This window comes from Onychostruthus taczanowskii, unplaced genomic scaffold, assembly GCF_017590055.1.
Source record: "Onychostruthus taczanowskii isolate IOZ18803 unplaced genomic scaffold, ASM1759005v1 scaffold14, whole genome shotgun sequence".
In the NCBI taxonomy this organism is placed as follows: Eukaryota; Metazoa; Chordata; class Aves; order Passeriformes; family Passeridae; genus Onychostruthus; species Onychostruthus taczanowskii.
Window position 1 is genome coordinate 13,821,811 of NW_024498573.1, and position 27,331 is coordinate 13,849,141.

The window sequence follows — 27,331 nt, forward strand, 5'->3', positions numbered from 1 at the left end:
TATTTGAACAAGCCATTGAAGTTAGTGATTGTAGTTGTCACATTCCTTGATCATGGTATTTTTTCCTTATGATTAAATTCAATGACTTGCTCATGCCTGTCAAATATATGAATTTACAAACCCTGTATTTCTTGGTCTTCTGATACAAAGCCTAATTTGGAACCTTGGAGTCCCTACTGGATGTATTTTTCACAATATTTAACCTGATTTACTTGTGATGTGGAACAATCTCGTGCTGTTCCTTGCCTGTTTGACCTGTCATTTAGAACTGCTGTATCACCAGCGCAAACAAAAGTCTGATATTGACTCTTAGACCATGAAATATTTCTGTTGTTCCAATCTACAATTTCTTCTCCTAATGAAGCAAGGGCAGTAACAGACCAGAGAAGAGATTACATTCTCAGTTTGATACCAGCAGCTGTATCAGACTCTTTGCTTAAGTTTGCATTTTCTTTAACCGGTGAAGCCATACCTTGCAATACAGTTAGGTAAATTTAATTATTTTTGCCTGCTTCCTGTAATATTTCAAGATATGTGAAAATGAATCACAATGGGGGTTATCATCTGCTTTCCTAAAATCTATAAAGTTTGTAATGGGTAGATATTGCTTTATTGCATTACACAATTTCTTACCCTCTGTTCGCATCATAAGTCCTTTTATTTCTTTCATTTTGACTTGAAAAGCTCTGCCCCGCTTGAATTATTTTATTTAAACCTTACATTTTTGCCTTCATCAGAGTTATCATTATTTCTTTGTTCCCATTATGAAGTTTGGATTGTTAACAGCTTGATTGACACCACCCATTTTGGGTGACAGAGGGACATGTGCGAACACAGTCCCATCCAGGGAATGCTGTTTGGGATTGGATACAGCTGAGAAAGCTGAAAAAGCAGCAAAACTGCAGGGGCATGAAGCACTGAGTGCTGCAGGAATGAGCTCCCAGCCACTCTTTACAGCTGCCAAGAACTTCATGTGAAATAATGTTCAGATGTCTTAAAGGAAAAACAGGAGATCGATATGTGCAGCCTCTATAGGAAACTTCTGGGAGACGGGGAAGAAGAAATGCACTTTTACCATAGGGAACCTTTTCTGTATAATGCCATACAAAAAAACCTGCAAGGAATCTTGCAGCCTACAGAGTGGAATTCTCTTTGATGGGAGCACAGGCCCTTGAATGGGGTTCACAGATTGCACATTGGGAAAGGACCAAGCAAATACTGTTAATCCTCATCCGAAAGATGCAGTCATGAGCAAGTAAAACACTGAAGGCATATGTGCTATTCATAGTTTGCCCCATTGATGCAGATTTTGCATGAATTCTCAAGAAAATTTCTTTTACTATCCAATTAGTTTTTATTTTACTTCTAGTGAAGATTTCTAATATTAATTACCAACATAAAAACAAAGATGCAGTGCACTGAAACAAATGGGAGCTTTTTTACACTTAGATTAAAACATTACTTTTAATTGTTTACAGTGAAATCTCCTTGCTGTCACACTGGTCTTAACAGGGTTATAAACTTTTAAGTTCTTAGAAGGAAACACAGAAGTATATTATCTTCTAGCTATGGTGTAATCCACCATTAATTACCCAAATATTGCTGCATTTATACTGTATCATGTACTTATCAAACATCTACATGACTCCTTAACTATTTCCAAAACAAGAGCCATTATTTACCCACTGTGAAAATAGCCTTGTGTTAGTGGTATTAGAAATCATTAGCTCTATTAAGTCTGTTATCAGCTCTGCTAGCAGCTGGAAATATCCTGCAGCTCAGGAGGGCTCCAAAATGTTCCCCACTCATTATATTCTAGATCACTTTGTTTTCTTGTACACTGGAAACAGATTATAATCACATTCAGCCACAGGCAAAAATAGAAGCTGACAACAGTGGTAGGAAAAAAAAGATTTATGAAACTTTTCATTGCTTGGGGCAGTATTTTGAACATGATAGCAGTGTTGTCCCTTAGATAGTGAACAGTTCAGCTATGTCTTTCTATCATCTTCGTGTTCCATGTCTCAAAATGACAATTATCACACCATAAATACAGCCCAAAGCATTACAGATGTCTATAAGCAGAATCCGTATTAATTGTTAATGCATAAAAAAGAGATGGCTCAGTTTGTCAGCTTAGGAAATAAGAGTCTGGGTTTTTACAATTATATAATAACACATAGAAATATTAATTTTGTCTTTTCATTGGTTGCTTTGAATAGGATTGACTCAAAAAAATGGTATCTTGAAGTGTTTGGGGTTCAGAGGATTCCTTTATTAGTCTTTGCTCCTTTGGGTGAGGCTGGCCCTCCAAACAGAATGTGTTAAGTAGCAGAATTTAAATAATTTCTTTATCATGTCTTAAGATCATGGGTTTGGGCTTTTTCCCTTAACAGAAACATTGTTTTCAAAAACTTTTCCTTCTTGAGAAAGAAATAGAATTTACTTTTACAGAAGCTGTAGTGGTGAAAGAATAAGGATGTCTCCATGCAAGTATCTTTTTAATTGCTGGTTTACAGTGCATAGCTGCGGACTCCCTATTTTCTAAGTCCCCTGAAATAGTATTGGGGTTTAAAAAGGATTTGTCTTAGGAGCTTGCAGTCATGTCTCTGGACTAGGAAACAAGATGGTTCTGCTGGGCGGAGGGGAAGGTTTATGTAACACAAACTGCTCACATCTAACACTAACCAAAAAGGAATGGATGTCTATCTGTAAGTAATTACAGATATAGATATGTTACAATGTCTGAGCTGGCTCTGTGTGATCCAGCTCCCTAGGTGTGCCAAAGTGGGAAGCAGAGTTTACCCTGCTCAATACTGCATTCCTCCTGCCCATGCCATTCTCTTGTCCTGTCCTTCACAGCTCTCCTGGTTGCTTCTCTCTTTTTTTTTTTTTTTTTTTTACTCTAAATCTTGTCGAAAGAAAAATGCAACTGTCTTGGAGCTCTGCACCATTTTATTTCCTTCTTTTCCACCTCTCCTGGTCTGTCCTCATGGTTGTGTCCCTTTGTAGCTCACTCTCAGGTGAGGAAGGTGCATCCAAAGGATCCTGCACTGCCTTGGCCACCCCGCTGCTCTCCCCAGCCACACTCCTGCCGACTCCTCTTCCCTCCCTGAGCTGGCTCTGGCTGAGAGGGCTCTACCTGCCCCAACAGCCCAGCCAGGCCCCACCAAGAGCCCCATGCAGGATTCTTTGCTTCACCTGCTCATCATTTGTTCCTCTTTTTGTACATCAGAGTGTTGCCCTGGGTCGCTGTATACCCAGCTGTGAATGTCCAGATACTTCAGAAATTCTATTTTAGCTATGCTCTCCTTTTTGCTGATCACCTGGGGTAAATTAGTGTAGGTCCAAATCAAACTGAAACTGTAACTCTCCCTGTTGTTCATGTGAAGAGCTGAAATCTGCATCACTTGGGTTTCTGTCTGAGCATCATCTGAAGTATTTATAACCAAGGCTCTAAAAATGTTACTAAGATAGTAGCATGCCATTTCTCTTTAGGCAAAACCCACTTTGGTATGACATATCTGGAGCAGAGAAAAGGCTAACATGCTTATTTTGCCAGCTAACCTAAGTGAACAAATAGGTACAGAAAGATTGGAGTGGGAATTGTTTTATTTTATGTGATCAATCAGGTTTTGAAGCAGGCTGAGAGTAATTTGGTGTTGTGCAGGGATGTCAGAATTGCTGCCAGTTATGCAAGATAACTTGAATTTTTGCAAGAATGGAAGAAACAATTTAAAGCAGATTTGATTAGGAATCAACCTGTTGTGTCTTTCTGCTTTCAGCTGTAAAGCTACTTCACACACATGGGGAAATACAGGAAAGAGAATGGCATTGAGGGAGGAAAACTCCTACCAATGTTTTATCTAACTAGGAAATAAGTTGGTCCAAAATTAAGATGGAGCATCTGATTTTGTGTTTCTATGTCACAAAAAAGAAATTGTAGACCTTGATGTTATTTGAAAAAATTCCTCAAACATCTAGAACAAGGCATGCCAGCGAGTGGGGATTTCATATTTCAGCAGATGTTGCAGAAACGTTTGGGTTTGGTTTTTTTTTTTTTTTTTGTTGTAGACATATTTTAGGGATAGTATCTTTAAAAAACACAGATCACTATGTATTTCAGCAATGGGATCATAAGAGGTCCTTTGTGTTTCTGTGGGTGAGAGCTGGTTTATCAGTGATTTTTTGTTTGACTGAGTGTTTAAGGTGGATGATCTTGGAGGATGGATTGTAAGAGGTGAGGAGCCAAGGGGCAAATCTCCTGAGCTATTGACGGCAGGACAGGGAAATAATTAAAAACCACAAAAAGAAAGTATGAGAAAAAACCACAAGCTTAAAAAAATCGACAATCCTAAAAGTAATAGGTATGAGTAGTAGAGGGATAAGAAGGAAAGGAGCAATGGTATTTCATGAAGAGTTTTTCAGACCCTCTTAGAGCTCTGGCCCTGCTCCAGCCTGTTGTTCCTTTGCACATGGTGCTTCCAGTTTATAAAAAACATTGTACCCAAGTGCTGTGTCTTCCCTTTCTCATTCCCTTTCCTTCTCTTCTCCACCTCTGAAAGACTTTGTGTGTCTCTAACGTGATACAGTTCCTTTTTTAGCACTGCACCACCACAGTCCCAGAGGTGGAATTTCCCTTCCTGCCCTTGGGGGGTTGTTGCCCACTGTGCAGACGGACAGTGCTCACATTCAGCACATCCTGCACATGCTGCCCTGCTGGGGAAACTTCCCAGGATGTGCTGACCCAGTGCCCCTTCGGGGTCTGCAGCTTTTGATGAGCAAGGGCAGTGAGGCAGGAGCATGGGGCGACTCAGTGGCCTGGACCGTCCTCACCACTGGACTCTGTGCTCAGCTGTTGGCTGATCTGGTACAAAGAACATCTTCCCTTGAGTTTTAAGTTAATTTCTTTGTAGTCTGGTGCATGGGCACGAAGTGGCTGAGGCAGCTCCCGTGTCATGTGGTGGCTCCAAAGCACAATAAAGTCACCTCGCCCTTTGCCAGGAGCGGGGGGAGTGCGGCGTGCCCCAGCCACACGCTGCTACCCAGAGTGCACCACCTTGCTCTTCACATCAGCCTGGCTCTGTCACTTGCTCCTAAATTTGACTCAGAGGCTGCTTTACCAGCAGGTTCCCTCTGTTCAGAGGGTATTTTGCTGCCAAAACATACTTTTAATGAGAAGACCAGCTGTTCTCCCTCAGGACCAAGCTTCCACTTGCTCCTTAGTTTGCTTCTTAATTATCTTATCACTGATTAATAATTTAATAATTTTCTTCAGTATTTCATAAATTTAGAGGTTTGTGGAGTCTCAGTTAATAAAAATATAATGTACAGCAACAGAGAGTTGGTTCTCTTCCCTTCCGTTTGTGGCACAGCTTGTCATATTTCCCTGAGCAGTATCAAACAATATGCAGCTAAATTGAAATAGTGTAACCAGATCAAGATGTCTATCGGCATCCTACACTGATGTGCCGTTTGGGTTTTATTCCAGACTATTTTATGATGCAGAAAATCTGCATAGATCAGTCTTAAAGCTTTAAGGATGGCTGGCTTGCATGCCCTGTAGAGAGTAGTTTTTGCTCTTGCATTTATCTTAAAATATAGTAACTTGACATTTGCTTGAAAATCTAAACCTCTCCCATGGGTGGGACTTGTGTTATGTATCAAATGGGAAAAAGTCTGATCAGCTGTGTGACGTTCGTTTGGGGGTTTTTGTTCTTGTTTTTTAGCATGTGTAAGAGGTCTGGCAGAAGAATACTGCATTTCTAGAAATTCATCCAGTGTAGAAGTTTCCTCATTTGTTTCTGCTTACTGAGAGGTGTAATTGAAATATTCTGCTTTTAAAAAACAAACAAACATCCAAACCAAACCTGTTTGAAGCAATAGTTAAACATGGGACCCTTTCTGTTAACACCCACTGGAATTAATTTTCACATGTTTTAGTTTGTTGTGGCTGGAGAAGCATGTCAGATGTTGAAGGCCTGTTGGAAGAAGGAAAGACCTGGGTGAAAATGGTGGACCAGGGTTTGGTCACACAATTCCCACACAGAGAGTTTTCTGCTCTCTGTTTCAGCTTGTCGCATAAAATTCTGATAACATCCTTTCCTGACTGGGTTTGTTTGGGTAGCACATGAAAAGAACACACAGCAGATCCTGCAGAGAACACGAAGTGTTATCCCTGTTGCTACATTCTGGTTGTTGGTATTGATCATTTCCATAGGTGTGTCCTTGACTACAATCACTTTTGAGAGATAAAAACTCCACAGTCAGCATTGCCACAGTAAAACATTATTTGGTTTGAGGTCCCTTTCTCTACCATGTTTAACTGTCCAGTTTAATATCTCCTCTGCCCTCCCATGTTTGTGAGTATTTCTTTCAGGTGCATTCATTTGAAATGAAATCTTTTCTGTGTGGGCGTCATATTCCTTTAGAACTGTATAGAAAACCCTGTTTTTTAAGAATTGTGTTAAAAAGTGGTACTAGTTCCTGATCCAGGTGCCATGTGCATGTACCTACCTTTTGATAACCTTCTGAAAGTGGTTTGATTTTTTGTTATCAAAAGTAATTCCTCCATTAGTGAAATAGTCTGAGTTGATAAATGAGTGTAAATTAAAATCTTTCACACATAACAGACAAAAAAATTACTAAAAATGAATGGATATATTATTTTTTTTTTTTTTAGTTTGTAAGGTAACTTTTGTTCGTGTGGAGTCTCAGCTACCCAATAACAGCAATTTAATTGGTTAACTTTATTTTTTGAAGTAATTTGATTTTCATTCATTCATGATAAGTATGGACACCTAGTAAGTATCCTACTACCTACAACTATAGATATCTTAATTTACTGGTAACAATAGAACAAAACCAACTTTCACTATCAACATTACACATGTTTAGGGGAAAAGAAGTCCTCTTAGCTTTGGAATTTCTTAAGCTTGACAACACATCTGTTCCTAAATGTTCCTTTGACACTGAAGTTGGCTTGTGAAATCATGGCAGAGAAGAAAAAAAGAGCTTTCTGCAATCAGTCAGACAATTCTACTTCTTTGAGATATGGGCAAGGAAAGAGTCAGAAGAAGAGAAGGAAAAGACACAAAATAAATGTGTCCTAAGAGCTCCTGCAGAAGCTTCTCCCACAGAGAAATGAAGCTTTTGACAATTATGTGTGGTACCTGTATAGGCCACAGGTGGATCAGCAAGGAATTATCAGCAGGTGAGAACAGAAGCTCATTGACACCCTGGACTGTACCAGAAAATGTTTGGACAGTGTGAGGCAGTAAATTTGGATCAGATTTAGGCTGATAGACCTGGAACAAGAGTCTCCCCCTCCACATGCTTTGAAGCACTTTTTGCAGTCACAGAGGTTTTACCCAAATTGATTTCTTGATTTTTAACTACTCTCTAGTCTCCTATGTCTTTAGTTGGATAAAATATTGCGGTCATCTTCTTTTCCCATTTTTAAATTCTTCTTTAGTGTTGCCACTGTCATGATTATCAATACAGCATGGCACTTGAGAGGTGGGTTTGTTTCACTTTCTTTTCACAGTGTTAAACACCACTTAGTTCTGTGGCAGCTTCAGACATTCTGAAGGAAGAGACAGTATATAATGCAATTATGTGTATATAATGCAATGATAGTGGTTTTTTATACCTTAAGTAGGAAATGGAATCTGTTCCCTCCTTCCTCAACTAATACTATATTTCTGTGGCTCATGTAATGCAATTATGATAGTGTTTTTTATACCTTAAGTAGGAAATTAAATCTGTTCCCTCCTTCCTCAACTAATACTATATTTCTGTGGCTTTTTACTTGAGTGGCTTTTACTTTGCATTGCTGGGCTCAGAAAAACAGAAGCATGTCCTTGAGATGAGCCAGGCCTGCAGATCTGGCGCTGCGTGAGGAGCTGGGGCGAGGCTGTGCTTTCAGAGATGTGCTCAGTGCAGTGAGGGGCAGGGCTGGGCTGCTCCCTCTGCCCTGGACACTGGCAACAAGCAGCACTGCTGAAAGGCATCTCAGTGCCCTGCCTCCGGTTTGCTCTGGTAATGTGGGAGCACTCCAGTGTTTGGTGTGTGCCAGGGTGATGACACAGCCTCTTCAGGCTGGGAATTGGATTGCCTTCCCCACACTGGTGAGGGAAGAGCAGAGCATGTCTGAAGTGGCAGCCCAGAGCAGGCTGCACTGTGGTGCTGCTGTGGGACACAGGCTGGGCTGGCAGGCAGCAGCACAGCCCAGGAGATCAGAAGTGATGCTCTCTCCTGTTTCACTAATTGTAAGCTATTAGATGGGTCTATTCAATTTTTTTTTTTTTTAATGGAAAAGATCCATATCCTATTGATGCAGGACAGCCCCCAGCCAGGGAATAATGTGCTCTGACCCCATGATTCAGAATGCTGAACAATTACTTTATTAAGCTATACTATATTACAATAATAGTATAGTATTAGTATGTGATATAACTTATATTACAATAAGTTATATCACATACTAATAACTATACTACAAACGTACTAAAGAAAAACCTGTGACCCCTTACAGACAGTCAGGACACAGCTTTGCCCTAATTGGTCAGGCAGTCCAACAGCCACCAGCAGAGTCCAATTAACAAATCACTCCTCAGTGAACAATCTCCATAACACATTCCACATGTGCCAAACAGCAGGAGCAGCAAGCAGATTCTCTTCTTTCTCTGGGCTTTCTCACTGCCTTCCCCAGGAAAAAGTCCTGGGAGAGAGAATTGCCTCTGTCTGTTAAAGAGTATGTGAATACCACAACAGCCCTGTTCTGAGAGTCTCTTCAAGCTCCTGAAATAGAGAATTGCATGGAAGTTTAATGTCTTGGTAAGGATTGAGTCTCTGCAAGATGTTAGTAATGCTATTTAGAGAAGACAACATTTGTTTTCTCTACCTAGACAAAGTTTTCAGTGGGCTGTTTCCTTTCTGCTACGCATGAGTTTGTAGCTTGCAGGAGATTTTTCTATGGTAAATGCAGAAGTAGGGAAGTATTTGCTGCAGTGCTCCTGAGAGAACTGCTGGCCAGCACAAGCTCCATGGGTGCCTCATCTTGTATTCATTTTTCTGTTTTACCATGTAAAACAGACTGGGGGTTGCAGTTGCTTTTTAGTTGTTTGTTATCTTCTTTTTTTTCCCCCCCTTCACACACACACAAAAAAACTTTATTTAAAGAATTCTTTAAGATTTGCTGGGTTAATGTTGGCTCATATGCTAAGTGATAAATTGTGTGAGGCCTTTCATACAACACTTTACAATTAATTACAAATTAATTGCAATTAATTTACTTTACAATAGAACATTTTATTGTATTTTATTCATTAACCCATGGTTTCATCTGAGTAACAGAATCTTTTACCTGTAGTAGCTGAAGGTAACACCTCTGGTACCTTGAAAAGTCAGGAAATTTAAACAGGACTTCTTATCTGAATGGTTTGTGACTTTCCTTTTTTAGTCCAATAACAGCCAATAAAGAATTCAAATGAAATCTCACTGCCTGTGAAAGAAATGCCAGTCATGTAGTATTGCAGCTTGCAGTACCCTGGAGGCAGACAAATCCTTGTTTCTGTCTTGTACTTCCTTGTACCTTGCCTGCTTTTAAAAAGAGAAATAACCCATTGAAAAGCCTGATCCAGTGCAACATGTACGTTGCATTATATTTGCTTTTCTTTACTCTAGAATTATGCAACATTCCTCTTACTTTTTTCCATATATTCCACACAAATTATTTTTACCTGTTGTACATGTTGAGAAACAGATGGTCCAGGTAGTAAATAACTGGCTTCCCAGGAGCTATGAAATTGAATTCTCCCAGGCAGCTCCTCCAGGATCCCTGTATTTGCTGGTATATGTCAGTGAGCCTTCATGACAATGATGCTTGTATATCAGTGTTTATTTCCATCAGCTGATTATCAGTTGGTTCAGCCTAAAAGTAAAATTGTTTTTAATTATTATTTTCATGCTTTTTGAGGGCCAAAGGCGTTATATTGTAAGTATTTTTTGAAAAAAATGGTCAAACCCTGAAAATCCATTGAAGAACACTATTGCAAGATATAACTTTTTGGGTTTTTTCTTTTAGACAATAAAATATTATATTTTTGTTGATCCTGTTGTTGAACTGAAAAAAAAAATCTAGATTGGTGTGCACTGTGCATTATGGTGAGTTGTCCTAAGGCAGTAGTATAAGATGGAATAAGAAAAAATAATTCAGAAGTTGAAAAATTTAGTGCTGCTGGGAAGAGATAATACTGCCTCAGACACAGAGAAATTACATGATGCTGAAAGCCTTGTCCAATATATTTAGTTTCATTCGTAGTTCAGCTGCCAAACTTCTCAGTGGTGCAACCTGACCTTACAGATTCTTCAAACAGCAGAAAGATTCCAAATCATTACTCTGCTGATAGACCATTCCTTCTCTTAAAAGAGTTGCAGCACCTAGAAGGCTGATTTATTAAAAAGCTCCGTTTCCTAGTAGATCTTTCTGACATAATTACTTTAGAAATTTATTTTAAGCGACTCTTTCTGGTATAAATTTTTTAGGAGGTTGGGTTTAACAAAAAATGAGTGTTTTGGACAACGTGTAATACATTCTGTGACATTTCTGAAATAATCAAGGTCGTGCATTGCATTAAACCACCCATGACTGGCATTTCTTTTGCCCCTTGGAAACCAAAAGAGTTCCAGCTCACTGGGTGATTCAAGATCCTAAGTGCTGCTGTAACAGCTTCAGGGATGACTTTCTGTTGCACCTGACTCAGGATTTACAATGAATTGGAAACTATGGCACAGTTATTCTCATGGCACCACGACAGTTTTCAGGGTCCCCCATAGACCAGTCAGAGAAGCAGCAGCTTTCAGGCCATGATCCTCTCAGGAAAATGTCACCAGGTTCCACTGCTGGCCTAAATATTTCTGTTCAGAAATTTCTGTCTGTTGTTCAGAAGAATCTGTGTCTTCATTTTCACTTTGGTGTGATTCCCAGTCCTTCAAATTGTTTGAGCTCAGACGAGAATTTGTCTGAGTCCTTAGACAGGGTCCAGCTCTTTTCCATTCTGCAGAGCCAAGCCTAGAGAACAGCATTTACCTTTCTGCACTAAAATGTTCCATAGTGAAGACAGTAATAATGAGTGTCATTGCTTAGAAATAGAACTGCCTGCTTTTCCTTTTAGTTCTTCTTACAGCAGTGCCTTCTTCAAACAATAGTGTGAACAGTGCTCGTGTACCTGAGCTGAAGATAAATACATCCTTAAACTGTCTGAAATATATTTCATATTTATATCAGTATTGGGAAACTAAATTTAAAAATAGATTGAAAAAGATGTGAGGTGATTATTTTTTCAATTAGAAAGAAGAAAACTCCAACTTTTCTTTCAAAATTTGAAATAGTGTGCCTACCTTTTCATATATCTGTAACAAGCACATATATACATGTGAAGTATCACAGGACACTGAGTCCGCATAAACATTATTGAAGTGATGTGATTTGCCACTGACCAGGCATTATTTCATGCAGTGTGATAATGAATATTTAAGTGATGCATTTCAACAAATATAATTAGTACATTGTGTCTCAGGGAATACTATTTTTTAGAGCAGTGAGTTTGAACCTTTTTGCAGGTGACCCTCACTTGAGAGAGAGGTTATATGTCTGTAATCCCTTAGGTTTGACTCCTGCTGAAGGGTCCAGTTTTGCCTTTGCTTGTATGACTGTGCATTGGATATTGTGGGCAAGGAATGGGGTAATTTTACCTTGTTTGGTTTGGCTTGTTTGGGGTTTTTTGTTTGTTTGTTTTTGTTTATTTTTTTGTCAGAGCAACATTTAATTTTCTACTGTAATATTGTGCTGGGGCCATGGCTGCAATCACTGGCAGGCACTGATAAGTGACTTACTGTTTCATATCACACATTTACTGAATTTTCAGTTTGAAATGTACAGTCTGGGATGACAGCCAGTCATTCAACCTATTCTTGCTTCAAAGAGTGTAAAAAAAACCAGGCAGACAAAAGAAGGAACACCTGGCAAATGTCTTGGGTTTAAAACAACAAGAGAGAGAGGTAATGGTATCCACGGTTAGGAGTGAGATAACTTTCTTCTTTACAGCATGTGTTGAAAACACTTCCAAAACATTGAGATGCCATTTAGCTACGGCCTAGCACAAAACAATGTAGAGAATGAAGCAAACAAACAGGAGAACTGAAGCAGAGACAGCATAAAGCCCAGCCTGTGCTGCTGGGCAGGGGCCCTGGTGCCACCCTGCCAAGCTGGGGCTGGGGCTGGGCACAGCAGCTCCTGTGCCACTGTCACATCCCTGGGCGTCCCAGAGCTGTCTGCTCTCCCTGACCCAGAGTGATGGGAGCTGCCCTGGAAGATGGATTTAGGTTGGAAGGTGGCCCTGTGGTTCTGTGAAACAGCCGTTCCTCGCTGGCATGGCAGATGATGGGAAAACAGTGTGGCACGGGGATTTGAATAAAGAACCAGCAGTGCTGCACACGAGGTTTCTAATGCTGGCTGACAAGGGCTGTCTGTGGGCTTTTAAATTATTTTCTTTCAATTCATCAGCTTCGGTTTTGGGGTTTTTTTGTTCAGTATTTGCATTGTTTAAAGCAGAAGGAAACAGTTGTGTCATTGTTTCTTTCACAAAAATAATACATGTTTGGGTTTTCCCTTTTAGTTCTTTTGTGAAAAGGAATGATGAGGAGGTGTAATGTCTCTTTAGCATTTAATAATGTCACAGAGGATAATTCAGCACAACTGAGATACAATCTCCATTACTTTTTGAGGTAGTATTGACAAAGAACTGGGATGCAGGGAAGCAATTGCTTCGCTCAGATTAGGGATGCTGCCTTTTCTGCTTGGTATTTCATCTCTGAGATGGGAGATCAACTTGTTCTCCTCAGATCATTGTTTTGCTTGGATTTAGTGCATGAGTTAAGTGAGTGTACCAGAGCCTGGGAAGAGCTATGAAAAACTATTTGACCGTGTTAAAGCACATCTGAATTTTCCTTTGTATGTTAGTCAGCATTTGGATTGTAAAAAGCCAAGCAGTGATGTTTGGAGGTGTGTGCTCAGGAGCTCTCAGCCATCACTGGTGTACCTGTAACTGGGAGATGCAGGGGCTCTCTGACCCCTGGGGCTGTGCCACAGCAGCGCTGTTATGGTGCACAGGCTCCTGGAGGACGTGCTCTGTGCTAGCCTGCTTTGTTTCAATGTTTCACCAGGTAAAAGAATGAACTGAGCAAAATTTATTTTTTTTTAGTCTTTTTGTTCTGATTAAACCCAACTAAGTCAATTGGGTAGCTTATGATTGCTTCAAAGCTACACAGATCAGACTGTGTATTCTCAGATTACTTAATTACAATACAGTTTACCCTCACTCAACTTCTAATTTGAAAAGAGTGCTGCTGATATTCTTGACTGCAGTAAGATCTCTTGAAGAATGACATGTTGATTATGTGGACACCAGGCCATGATTTTTTAAAAATGCTCAGCACAATCAATGTGTACTAAAATTGATTGGAATTAGATATGTTGTCTGTTTGTGAATTTAAATGAGAAATTTTAAAAAATTAAAAAGCCTAAGTGTGGAGACTACCAGTATTTCAGATTTCCAGGGTTTTGATTTTCAGTATGGTTTTAAAAGACTTTTCCTTAAATTCTAAATGTTTGAGCTTGTGTATCACAAGGAAATGACTAATTCAGCTAATAATTGAGAAAAGGCATAATTTCCACAGTATTCTCCCCCTGACTGATACTGGCTACTGCTATACCAAAAATAAAATCTATTTCCTGATGTAAAAAGCCAGATGTGCTCCATCAAGACACTCATTTTGTTTAGGCTTCCAAATCAAAGGCAATTTCCAGGGGACCACAGTGTGTCATGCTGTGAGATCCATGGGGCCAATCCCTTTGGATCCTTTCTTTATGGGACAAGTGATTTCCTTCTCTGAACTTCAGAGCTCAGCAGAGTTGCAGGTACTGCTGGTGAAGTTTTAATTTAGACAAAAATGCTCATAGAGAAGTGCTCAGATGTTCAGATGTGAATCCAATTTTATATCCCTGGCAAGTTGAACAGTGTTGGGCTCCCGCTTTTGATTCATTTGAACAAGTTTATGAAGAAGCAGCACATTAAGCTTTTATCTCTCTCATATATACACGAGTGTGTGCACGCTCCCTAGTTAGTATTTTTTCTATATATAAGCTTTTATACATTTTAATAGGAGCTATATAATAGCTACATGATGTTAATATTGGTATTTATTTTTCCATAGTAAATGCTACATTTGTCTTACACCAGATTTCAGAGTTTTTGCAGCGGCAATGTGCGTTCACTTACCTCTGAACAGCTCATTTTGCAAAGTATCTTACATTTACTGTGTGGGAGCTGAATCTTGAGGCAGATTAAATAATTTGTGGTAATTTGATTTCAGCTCTTTTTCAGTCTTACAGAAATGCTGTTCATTCTCATTGATGTGCACTTGGCTCACTTTTAAGAACAGCCTCCATGATATTGTGGTGACAAGATTCAGAGTCTTTATTTAACTGGTGCTACTGTGGCTCTCAGAGCAAAACTGTTTTGTTTATGTGGGTATGACTTTTTTGTACTTATCCTTGAGAAGGAAAAGCTGCATCTGAAGTTGAGAAAACATGATGCATATGAATCTTTTGAAGTAACTATTAACACAAGGGCACATATTTGTATTTTATCACTCATAAATATTCACTTATTGAAATCCAAGCATGCTTTGTTTAAAGTCAGAACACAGACTAGGAGAGTAATTCCACTTAAGCTTCTGTGCATGTGAATATTGTCCAAACACATTTTCTTCCTGCTGTGTCCTGCTCTGCACGCTCTTGTGGAATGGCACGGGACCTAGTACAGATTACTGATTTGATGTTCTTGGAGATCCAAATGGGGGTTTTAAACATCAAACTTTATTGGATAAACAGTCTCTTTTATGCTTAGATAAGACATAGCCAAGGATAGTGAGGAGAGCTGCACATATGATGGCCTTAAAATTTAGGCTGTGTTCATAAAAGGTGACTTTGTATTTAAAGCAGCTGACATTCCCACAGGGTGCACATTCTGGCAACAAACATTCAATAAAGATAAAGAAGCTGCTGTGTAGATTTAAGGCAACGTGTGGAGGATGCCGAATTTATTATAATTCATTTCTTAGAGTTTCTTGTCAGAGGACAAGTCACACTTGCCTTGCGTAAGCCCCAGTAAACCTGGCTGTGTTCCTCAGCAGCCTGTGCTTCCCCCAGCCCTCAGAAACGCTGAAGAACACGAGCAGCCTCTCTCCAAACCCGCTGGTGTCTCTCTGCTCCCTGGCTGTGCTGCTGTTAGGAAGAGGCTCTTTCCCTGCTTCTCCCTGGGCAGGCAGTCTGCAGAGCAGTGCCAGGACAGAGCTGCCCCCGGGGTCAGGTTGGGAAAATAAAATCTGAGATCCTCGAGTCTGACCCCTAACCCAGCCCCGGCAGGTCACCAGCGACCATGGCCCTGAGTGCTGCTGCAGCTCAGGATTCCATACCAGGGAATATCCTCCTGCTGCTCTGGGATGTTATTTTGCATCTATTTTGGGATTTTTATAAATATTGGCCTTAATTAAATTACAGTAATTACTCAGTTCAGCAGCTTTTCTAGACTTCTTTTTTTTCATGTGACAAAGATCAGTCTTGCTGCAAATGATGTTTTGTGATGTTTTCTTTTTATTATTTGATTCATTAAGTACAATGAAGTACTTTGCTTCAGTTTCTAAAAACAAACATGCATCATTAGAATTATCATTTCTCTAGTATTGCTGATTAATGTTCACTAGAAAACAACTTGATACAATGTCTAAAACATACAGTTCATAATAGTGTTTGTTTTTATAATTCTCTTTTGCTGTTTTTATTAGACATAAATTATTGTAATGTGTGGAATTGCACATGAACTTATTTACCAGTCTGCATTTACGTTTAGAAAAGTAACAATGTTAGAAGAGCACCTGCTTATCAGATTTTCTTTTCATGCGCTGATGTGATTTTAATCCATTTGCCTTAATGATTAAAAATTTTTTTTTTCATTTTTGATGCAAACATATCAGTACTCAAAGAATGAGCAAAGTTTATATCCTTCTTTATCACTGAAAAAAAAATCATCTGTCATTTTTCCATGAAAGAGACTGAAAGAGTTGCATAATTTCCAGATCTTGCTCTGTGTTTGTGGCATTACTAAATAGAAAAATAGAGGCCAAATCCTGATCACATGGAATAACACGAAAGATACCATCGCTGCCTTGCTGCTCTCTTTTCATATTTGGAGTTTAATCTTGTGCTGGCACAAATCCTGTTCATTTGAAGCTGATTGGTAAAATACAGTGAATGAAAGAAGATTGATTTCTCTGATTAAGTTTTATAGGGGCCTAAAGACCATATTCTCAAAGGCTCTTTTTAATCCATTAAAGTTCATCTGCTCAAAGTCCCTGATAGAAACAGGGGGGGTAAATTTCCTCCTGGTGGATGAAGGGAATGGTCCAGCTAGGCTGCTGTCCTGGCTGCTGCACTGAGGAGACTTTCTCCAGGGAGAATCCATGAAGAAGTATTTTAAAATGTAAATAGAGTCTTTGTGAACATGCCAGCTGTGCAGGCTGGAAGCACTGTTTTGTGTTGCTGATCTCCAATAATCACTGATCTGATTTGCCCAGGCTTTGATGCCCACAGGTCCAAGAGGCACAGTCTCTTTTCCCAGGCAGTGGCCCCTTGAAAATGCCGAGGAGAGCAGTGCCACCACACACATTTGTGATTTGTTTCTCTTTTCTGTTTTAGGCCCTTCAAATCATCACAGCCAATCAACGCTGAGGCCACCTCTCCCTCCTCCTCACAACCATTCCCTGTCCCATCACCATTCCTCTGCCAACTCCCTCAACAGGAACTCGCTCACCAATCGCCGCAACCAGATCCACGCGCCCGCTCCGGCGCCCAACGACCTGGCCACCACCCCCGAGTCCGTGCAGCTCCAGGACAGCTGGGTGCTCAACAGCAACGTCCCTCTCGAGACCAGGTGGGTGCTTGTGGCATTCACATTCTCTGAACATGGTCCCTTTGCCCAGGATTTTCCTCCTGGGAAGCTGAAAGGCAGCGAGAGGTCTCAGAGAAAAGGAAAACAATTCTTATCTCGTTTGCTTCTCCTGTGTTGTGCTCATGTGGAATGTGTTTGGGGATTGTTTGCCCCCAGGTGATTGCTTGATTGGACTCTTGTGTGAGTTGTTTTGACTCTTTGGCCAATTAGGGCCAAGCTGTGTCAGGACTCAGGAAAGTCACAAGTTTTTCATTATTATTTTTTTACCATTCAGTAAGTATCTTTTCTGTATTCTTTAGTATAGTTTAGTATTCTTTAATATAATATAGTATAATAAAGTAATAAAATAGCCTTCTGACAACATGGAGCCAGATGCATCATTCTTCCCTGCCACGGGGCTTGCTGTGCATTTACAGTAGGTGGTGGGATGGACTCCCTGGGGGATGCCACTGGTGGTCCCCCAGAGCTCACAGAGAGCACCCTTGGTTTGTTGGGAGATGGTGTCCTCTGTGTCACGGGTGGTTTTTCTGACACAGCATGGGGAGTGAGTGGCATTAGAAGACCCAGCAGCCCCAATCTGCTTTGCACTGGAAGGTGCACAGTGAATAACACTGCTCACATCCCATTTTAAAGCCTTTAATTCACTTGGACCTTCCTTGCATACACAACTCGTGCGATTAATACAGCATATTTATATCACAGGCTCAGGGACAACTTACTTAGAATTCATATTGACTGTGCTGCTGGAAAATTATACATTTTGTCTCTCCTGAAGCAACAAACAGAGGCTCACTTGACATTATGCATTTTGGGAGACTTTGGGAAACAATCCGAGATTCATGACTGACAGTACTATAATTTTAATTTATACCTCATCCAGCATGCAAGTTCATTTTAATCTCTTCTGTACATGTTAACAGCTTGATGCCTGTGGGGCAAACAGCAGCATATAAATGAAAAGGTGCAGCACTTAGGCCTGACAGAGAAATAAATAAATAAATGCCTGACATGCTAAAGGTCTAAATAGTCTGGTTTGTTGTCATTTGGGGTATGGAATGTCAAACTTATTTAACTTGCACTTTAAATAGCAGAGTTGGCAGAGCTGATCTCTCAGAATTTAAAATTAGCCATTGTGGTGCTGAATAAAGTGCTTGGAAGAGCAGGGTGGTGTTGCTTGCCCAGAGAGTGATAAACACAGCGAGCAGGTGGAGGAGCTGGGCTGCTGGGAGCACTGCCTCGTGCCAGGGTTTCAGCTGCTTGGTTGCCACAGCTTCTGGGATGTTATGTTTGGTTTGCAGCCTCCCAGGGCTTTACTGGGGCTCTGCTGTATCACACCCCAAGGAGCCACATTTGAGGGAGTTACACCCCCATGCAGCCCCAGCCCAGCCCCTCCCATGGTGGGGCTCTGCTGTATCACACCCCAAGGAGCCACATTTGAGGGAGTTACACCCCCATGCAGCCCCAGCCCAGCCCCTCCAACACTTGATTAAAGACTGCACTTTGCACGCCTCACTTTGTCCTGCCCTGCTAAAATGGGAACATGGGTGCCGTGAGGAAGTGGAATGGAAATTCAGGTTATCTGAAACTGAGATGGCCAAAAAAGGAAAGGAAAGGGATTCTTGCTTACTGAAGGTTTGGAGCTAAGTTTGGCCAAATTAAAAAAAAAAAAAAAAAAAAAAATTAAAAAAAAAAAAAAAATGCCTGACATGCTGCTGGTCTAAATAGTCTGGTTTGTTGTCATTTGGGGTATGGAATGTCAAACTTATTTAACTTGCACTTTAAATAGCAGAGTTGGCAGAGCTGATCTCTCAGAATTTAAAATTAGCCATTGTGGTGCTGAATAAAGTGCTTGGAAGAGCAGGGTGGTGTTGCTTGCCCAGAGAGTGATAAACACAGCGAGCAGGTGGAGGAGCTGGGCTGCTGGGAGCACTGCCTCGTGCCAGGGTTTCAGCTGCTTGGTTGCCACAGCTTCTGGGATGTTATGTTTGGTTTGCAGCCTCCCAGGGCTTTCATGGTGGGGCTCTGCTGTATCACACCCCAAGGAGCCACATTTGAGGGAGTTACACCCCCATGCAGCCCCAGCCCAGCCCCTCCAACACTTGATTAAAGACTGCACTTTGCACGCCTCACTTTGTCCTGCCCTGCTGAAATGGGAACATGGGTGGAAGTGGAATGGAAATTCAGGTTATCTGAAACTGAGATGGCCAAAAAAGGAAAGGAAAGGGATTCTTGCTTACTGAAGGTTTGGAGCTAAGTTTGGCCAAATTAAAAAAAAAAAAAAAAAAAAAAAATTAAAAAAAAAAATCACAAACACACTTAAGTCTGAACTGCTGCTTCTGTGAGAACCTCTGCTATTTTATAGAACTTAATTTGGACATCCTGAATTTGTTATTTTTTGCTAAGAATTACGAGATGGAAATGTTGGTCCTGTTCAGCCGACTGGTTCTGGTGGTGTGGTTCATTGCCCAGTATTAGTACCTGCTTTTAATTCTGGCGTAGAGTGGCCACCTGCTGTTCCTGGTCTGCCTCTTCCTGTGTGGAATTGTTCTTGGGTGCAACAATACCTGAAATGTATCATTTCTGAAAACTCAAGACTGTCCCAATTTACCAATTACTTTGCCTGGAGGGAATTCCTTGGGATATTCACAGAAGGATTCTCTGCCATCATCCTGGCATCCCTGAGCCACAGCAGTGGGCATTTGTCTGGCTGGGTTTTTGTACTGTCTGATTTTGTACCTATTCCCAGCCAGAGGTGACTGTGAATGCCTTTACTGACTTTGGTTCTTCTCTTTTTTCTGATCCTGCAGCCTCTGGGAGCGTATGTGTACCTGACAAAAGGTTACTTTGTGAATACTGTTATTTTTGGAGGCTGCAGGATGCCCGACAGTTAATTGGAGCTTTTTGGAAGACAGGTGTGTCACAGGCATGCATTAAGCTATTAGAAAATGTCCTGGCAGAATTGCTGTGTTCCAAAACTATTCCAGAGCTGCTTCAGGATCGATTTTAGTTCTTCTCTGAAATTACACACCTGACAGTGCTTGATGACAAGTTTCATCACAAGAATATTAACTCAAAAATGACTGAAACTGATGCTTGTGAAATCACTGAGACTTTTAGAATTAGCCTGTAATTCTTTCGCTTTAAAACTGGTGTTTCATCTACACTCATACCAATAGCCAAAAAAAAAAAAAAAAAGTAATCTTTTTGGTAAGTTTTTACTTCAACCTTTACATTAAAGCTTTAGCTTGTTGCAGAACATTAACCCCTCTCATGCTGCCTCTTCACAGTGCACTACTCTAATTTTTTATCTTGTTATCTGTTTATTAATCTCAGTAGAGGAGCGCTCAGGAGGCAAAGCCAGCACTGACAGCACCTGCTTTATCAAGAGAGGGTTTCATAACTCTTAGTTTTCATCTTTCAGTTACCTTCAGTAGATTCTGCTCTCAGCTGAAAATGATGTGCAAGTGGTTCCTGATTATGAAACAAAAGGTGGCACCTGAGCTGTCTGATGGGAGTGCTTTGTGTCAGCACTACAAAACTCAGATCACAATTTAGATTCCAGATGTCTCTTTATCTAACAGTACCAAGTGCTGAAATCATTGAATAATACAACACACGTCTGCATGTTGCCTTTTTTTTTTTTTTCCTGGTAAGAATATTTTAACCTTCCCTTTGTTCCTTTGCTGTCTTATGCAGTTTGGGCTAAATTCAGACTGTTTGGAGACATCACATTTTCCAAATATATCCTTTCTCTATCTCTTGTCTCTTGTTTCAATATTGATTGGAGGTTGTTAATCATATTTGGTTTATTTTCTTTGTGACGTAAAGGAAGCTTTTACTGCTTGCACATATTTTCATGTGGCCTTTTCAGGCAACTGTGCCCAAATCTTTGTGTGTCCCTTGTGGTGATGTATTTGTTACATAATTACATTTATCTGTATTGCAGCAGCTCATTGCTTCTAGTGGAGTTACGAGTTTGCACATGCCTATGCAGAGTTCATAATTGTACTTATTTAGAGTTGTAGAATGGTTTGGGTTTGAAAGAGCTTAGGCATCATCATGGGCAAGGACCCCTTCCACTAGATCAGGCTCCTCAGAGCCCTGGCTAGCCTGACCTGGAACACTTCCAGTGTTGTGTGCTTGGTTTCAGTGTGGTTGTTCCTGGTTCAGCTAAACAAACGGGCTGTGCCTTCCCTTCCCTGCTTTATGGCCGCACCAGCCTCCCAGGCTGGCTACATAATCCCTCTGTTTTCTTTGAAATAAGGGTCTGTAATGGAAGGGTTGAAATATCTCTAAGTAAGGCATGGCTGTAGCATTTTTATGGTGCTATTTTTATGGTTCATTTCTGCAGTATTTAGCTGCTTTACCTTTAGGCTCAGAGCTGCTGTTTAATGCTCTTTAACTTTTATTGTCCTCTTGCAGTCTGTTTCAAAGCTTCTCCTCCTCTTCCTAACAAAGTGCCGGTTTCTACCTTCTCCACTTGAGAGGTGTTCCTTTATTGCTGCTTTAATCACTGCTTTCCAAGGGGATGTGTGATGAAAATACTGCCTTTGAACATCCCAGGGTGGGTCTCGTTCCTTCCTGACAGCCAGAGGGGCAGTGCTCTGCTTTAAAGCTGGGAATGCTTTGAGGGCACAGAGAGAAAGGAATGGCTTTGCAGGGGAGGTTCCCATGGCTCCTCACACAGCAGGAATCCTCTGGGATGAGAACCCCACATAGGCACTGGGATGACTGGTGAGGGAGGAGAACAGAGGAGCTTCCACGGATGGATGTTTCACTGAGATTGCCTCATTTACTAATGCCTCTTGCAGTACTTCATATTGGTGTAAAATTAATTGTTACCATTACAACTAATAATACTTAATTCAGGAGGAAAAAAGGGTAGAATTAAATAGAAATTACTCTTATTCTTCAGTTCTCATAATTAGTCTCGTAATTTGAAATATTTTCAGTCCAAATCTTTCAGTTGCAAAGATAATTTTATATCTATGTTTGTAATTTCTTTGTGCTTGCTCACAAGGATGTGATGCTGGACTTTAAGGAATGCTGTAATATCCTAATGTTTCTTCTGTGTTTCAGGAGAAAGGATGGTGGCCACCCTTCTGGTGATGATGAAATAGGTTTTTTTTTAGATTTTGTGGGCTGCAGTATAAGACCAATGGTCCAAATCTGAGGTGATTTGTGCAAAGCTCAGTTTAAAGATGGAGAAATCTGAAAATTTAACTAAAAAGAATTGCTATGAACCTTAAAACAACTCTTCAAAATATTTGCCTTTTCCTGGGGTTGCAGCCTCATTTGTTACTTTGCCAGTCTGATTCCAGCCCAGTGACTCGGGGTGAGCCTGAGGACAGCGATGAGAGCACAGAGGATGGAGCAGCAATGTGAGCTGTATCCCAGTGAGCACCGTGCAGTGCCTGACCTCAGAGTTGTGGGGTACCACAGCTGGGAAACATCTGCACCCAGTGCAGGAATGGCACTGAGCCTGTGCACAGCCCACGGCAGTCAGGGCAAAAAGCCGAGAACAGGGCACATGAGGAGAGGGATTTAACAGTGGGGGAAAACAATATTAATTTTTTTTAAGAAAGGAATTAAACATCTGAAATGTCCTTAATACCACGTTCACATTTCGTACAACGTTGGGGTGTCAGGATCAGCTGCAGAACTTCTGAGCAGAATATGTAAACTTGAAGTTCCTGAATGTGTTGAAGCTCCAAGCTACAACTGCTCTCTGCAATTGTCTGCCTATTTTCAATGATGTCTCAATATTTTGATATCTTTGTACATGATGCAAAGTGTTCTGGAACAGAACAGTGAAACAAAATTTCCTTTCCTTTTGTTAATGTGATTTCCTAGGATATATTGGGCATAACAAAAAACTACTTGGAACAGTGAAACAAGTCCTCACTCTAATTTTGCTTTGTCTTTTGTGACTTTCTCTTGCCATTTACTTGCAGCTACAGGTTCATACACTAGAGCAGGTTCTTCCTCTGAGACTGAAGGCTGGGGCAAGAACTGACTCCTTCATTCTCTTGTTCCTGCATGTGAAGGTTGCAGAAAGGTTGTGGGGACTTTACAAATAATTGGAATCTGCATAGATGGATTTTGGACCTGTCTAAAAATCAAAAGCATTTTAAAGAGTCAAGGAAAGCACAGTCAAAAGCATCCCCAAGGACTTTAAACACATTTGGGCCATGTACTTGGAGGATTCCAAAAGCACTGTAAAAAGGTCATTTTTAGCAGGCTACTGGAGCATCATTTTCATAACAAATACAGGCTTGAATAGGAGGGAGAAAGGGTGGAAGGGAAACACTGCAAAAAGCAGGATACATAAGATGATTGAGAAAATCGATCTAGATGTACTCCCACTCACGCACACATAAGCTCAAAGAAGTTTTTACTGATTGCAGATAATTGCATGTTTTCATGATCTTGTCGTTTGCATTTTTAACTTCTGGGTTGTGCAGAGTGAGCAGGCAGCATGAGTGACTGCACAGGAATAGACAGGCATGTATAGGGTCTTTATTTAAAAAAGTCTAGAATTATGTGATTGTGGTTCCTTTTTATTTAAGTTTATGTGTAGACTGATAAATTTCTCTGAGTTTATTATTCTGGTCTATGACAGAGAATTGAAGTAGCACTGTTAGTACTTTTTCTTTTTTTCTTGTTAAGTGAGTAGTTGAATTAAGAGATAGTGGAGAGCTTATGTGTATGCCTTTTAAAATAGAAGTGTTTTGAAATTATGTTCATTAATTGATGTAGAAAGTTAAAACTGCATGGACCCATTGAAATGCAAAACACTGTTATCATAATCCTCACCACTGGAATAACAAATGGAGGCATTATTGCACTTCATCACTTGGCACTAGGCAGCAACTACTCAGAACCCTGTGGCAAAAAAAAGACACAAGGTTTTCTGCTTGAGAAGAGAAAGTTCCTACAGTTCAGTTGATTCAGAGCTGCCTAAATGTTCCTGGATCTGCTGAATGATTCTGCTAGACTTTCATGCACATACATATGCAAAGACCCTGATTGTTTGTGTTTGTGTCTGTAGCTGTGCCTGTGACTCTTTACTAGGCATTAACCAGCAGTTTGATTGCTCTGTTCCTGGGGAATAAACAGTCGTGCAAGGAGATTCATACATTTAAAGGGCAAAGCTGGCTATTGACTGGCTAACTCCCACAAAAGCTGAGTAGGATTCAAGCAGACTGGCTGAGTGGGTGGGCTCACACCTCTTGCAGAGTACCTGGAATCTTTTTGACCACAGAGCCACCAGTCAGGAAGGTGATGTGTGGACCCTGTAGCTCCCTGGAGCTGCTGAGCTGCCCTGTGCATGTTCCCTTTCTAGATTTTATGCCTTTCCAGATTGGTGTTCTCCATCTCAAATTCTCGAGCTGCTTGTGATCCCCTGTTCAGCTGTCTATATATTTCACATAGATATATCTCTCTGTATTTTCCACCTCACCTTTCTCCAGCCTCTGTCACAGCTCTGCAGTGTCACAGCTCAGCAGCCTCTGAGCATCCTGGGACAGGGCAGTGCTGTGGGGACAAACCAGAGCTGGGAGCACGTGGTGAGAGCCCACAGAGAACGCTCCAGGGGTCAGCTCACAGTGGGATTAGGCAGAGAGAAGGTTATGAAGGTGTAGCCAAGGGGATCTCAGCTTGCAGATGAAGAGCAGGTGTCCTGTGGAGAGGTGTCCAGCACAGAGCTGTCATGCAGCGCAGGTGTTCTGCTCGGTGCCTTTGTGAGCGATGCCTGCTTGGTTCTGCTCATAATATGACAGATCAAGGTGCCCAAAGGTTGGCACCTGCCTTTCTGTACAGCACCCTGCCCAGCTGCCAGGCAGTGTTCAGTTACTGTGCTTCATATGTCCAGCTGTGTCTCTGTTAGAGGGTGCTGGCAGCAGCCTCTGTGACACTGCTCTGCTCTCTGCAGTCTTTAGAACGCTTTGCCTGGGGATGTGGAGAGCCCAGCCTTAAGGAATCAGCAGCCTTTCAAGAGCTGAGGAGCTGGAGCTGCTCTGGCTGCTGGGGGCTGCTGCAAGGATCAGGAGGTGGCAGTGGGTACAAGTGTGAGCTGCTCATCCTCAATTACTGCTCAGTGTCCTTAGTTCTTGCATCAGTATCTGCAGCAGGCTGAAAATCACTGAAATAGTGTCGTGAGGACTGTCCTCTGTTTCCACAGGCATTTGTTTGGGTGTGGGGGTGCACAACACACAGGTGTGTACAACGGCCAGTGGGTTTATGTACGTGTGTATTTGAAATAACTTTGCACTGAAAAATCTGTCTTGCTGAGTTTAGTCTGTGGGTTTGACATGATTGAGACAATTTCTTGTAACTGTACAATTTAAACACAAATAGATAACACTTGTTAGGCTTTATTGCTGGCTTTAGAGTTCTAGGCACTCCAAAGGGTAGAAATTTCTGTGCAGTTTTAGCACATGAGCCCCGAGATGTGGAAACGTGACTGATGGTCCCATGTTTTCTGCAAAAAACTGATAGAACATAGAAATAAATCTGATTTGGGGAAAGACTGGGGCACAGCTAACCAAGGCTTGCACTAGTCTACCACTCAGAGTTCATTTTTTCATAACAGGCATAAGAACAGCTCACATTTTCCCTCAGACTTGGTTTCTTTTTGTTTGGAAGTCAGAAATGTTCCATAAAACTTCACTCTCTGAATTTGACAGCCACTTTGAGGCTTCCACTGACATAAAATGACTCATGGCTACTTTTCTGGAAGACTTTGAAAACTGCAGAATGTTTTTGTTTTTGTTTTTGTTTTAAATCACCCTGAAAGCCAGTGTTTTATGTTCTATATCCCATTGTTTTCTGCTAAGAATAAATGTCCAATAAAATTATAGACAGATGTGATTTTGCCACAGCTTGAAGATATTTTTAAGTCCTAGAAAAACTAAATTGAGCTGTTGCTATTCTCTTGACCTGTAGCTTTTCTATTTATTAATTACTGTTAAAAACCCTGTAAAATATGAAAAAGACAATTTAAGCATTACAATTCTCTGTATGCCTTTTTTTTCTTTTTTCATACAGAATAAGTTTAGGACAGTATGAGGAGGCAAAAAAGCAATTTATGTTAGAAAATGTCTTTTTCTTCCCTTCTATTACAGGTTTTCATCGCAAAACCAATTTTTTTTTTCCTCCACTCATTCTTGCAGTGTGCTGTCATGACAATTGGTCCAGAAGGGAGGGGGGGAAAAGCTGATTGTTCTCTCAAAGAATATGGAAGTTAATACAGTCTCTGTCAGACCACTATTCCCTGAACACCAGAGGTCCTTTTGACCTGTGGGAAAGCACATGCTAGGGAGAGATGTGAATTAATGAAGAAAGCAAAATATAACTTTTGCCATTAGTGCACAGAACAGTGCTCAAATGTCCCCTGGCAAGCTCAGCTTTCCCAGATGTCACCTTCCAGGTGCCCTGGTGTGACCCCACAGCAGCAGTGCGGGAAACAGAGGGGAGAATCCTGAATCCTGGAGAATCCTGAATCCTGCAGCCAGAGCCTGGGAGAGCAGAGCAGAGCACAGAGTGAGCTGCAGGGTTAACTCCTGTTCTGTGGCAGCACCCAAGCTCCTTCCACAGCTTTTCAAGGTCACTGAAATAACAGAATCATCCTAGGCTGGCAACCATATTTTGTGAATTTTTCAGGGTGGAGTTGTTTTACTGATCCACAGAAATTTGGGAGACTGGGCTGAGACTTAGCAAATTTACTCCCATGTTTTCAAAACAGAAAATCAGTCCTAGTCTGATTCAAATTGCTAATGCTTAATTGTGAGGTAGAGAATGTGTTTTTCTTAATTTGTTTGATAGGTGAACAGGTAAGACAGAGAATACAATTTTTTAATTCTTACATAGAGTGTATTTGAAATTAAGTGAACTGGTACAAATCAGATCATTTCTTTTCATAAGCAGGCTTTGTAAAATGCTCCCAGCCTTACCACTGTGAGGCTGTAATTAATGTTGATAAATGCTCATGTTCTCTCTGTGCAGCTTCAGCCCACAGACAATTGGTTGTACCAGAGCATGTCAAATCTCACATAAAAATATGGCTATAGATCATTGGGTTTAGGGATAGAGTTGAGACAAGTCAATTTATTTCCATTACTAGCTGAATCTGGATTTAAAACTCTGGTGGTCCAAGTGTTTTGTCCATTATGTTCCCAGTCTTTCTGGTGTGCTTTGCTGTGATTCAAGGTACATCTGCTAACCTGGCCCCCAGCTTTGGAATGCAGTGCCAGTTTTCC

General features: G+C 40.9%; 1 protein-coding gene across 3 annotated transcripts in view; it reads left to right on the plus strand.

Annotated features, from left to right (window-relative positions):
• The window catches only part of TENM2 (teneurin transmembrane protein 2), a 483,546-nt gene that overhangs the window by 292,883 nt on the left and 163,332 nt on the right, over window positions 1-27,331 (plus strand). For all 3 annotated transcript variants that reach the window (XM_041397945.1, XM_041397946.1, XM_041397947.1), the window contains one exon: window positions 16,820-17,054. In XM_041397945.1, coding sequence (XP_041253879.1) covers window positions 16,820-17,054 — 235 coding nt within the window. The remainder of the gene's footprint in view (window positions 1-16,819; window positions 17,055-27,331) is intronic.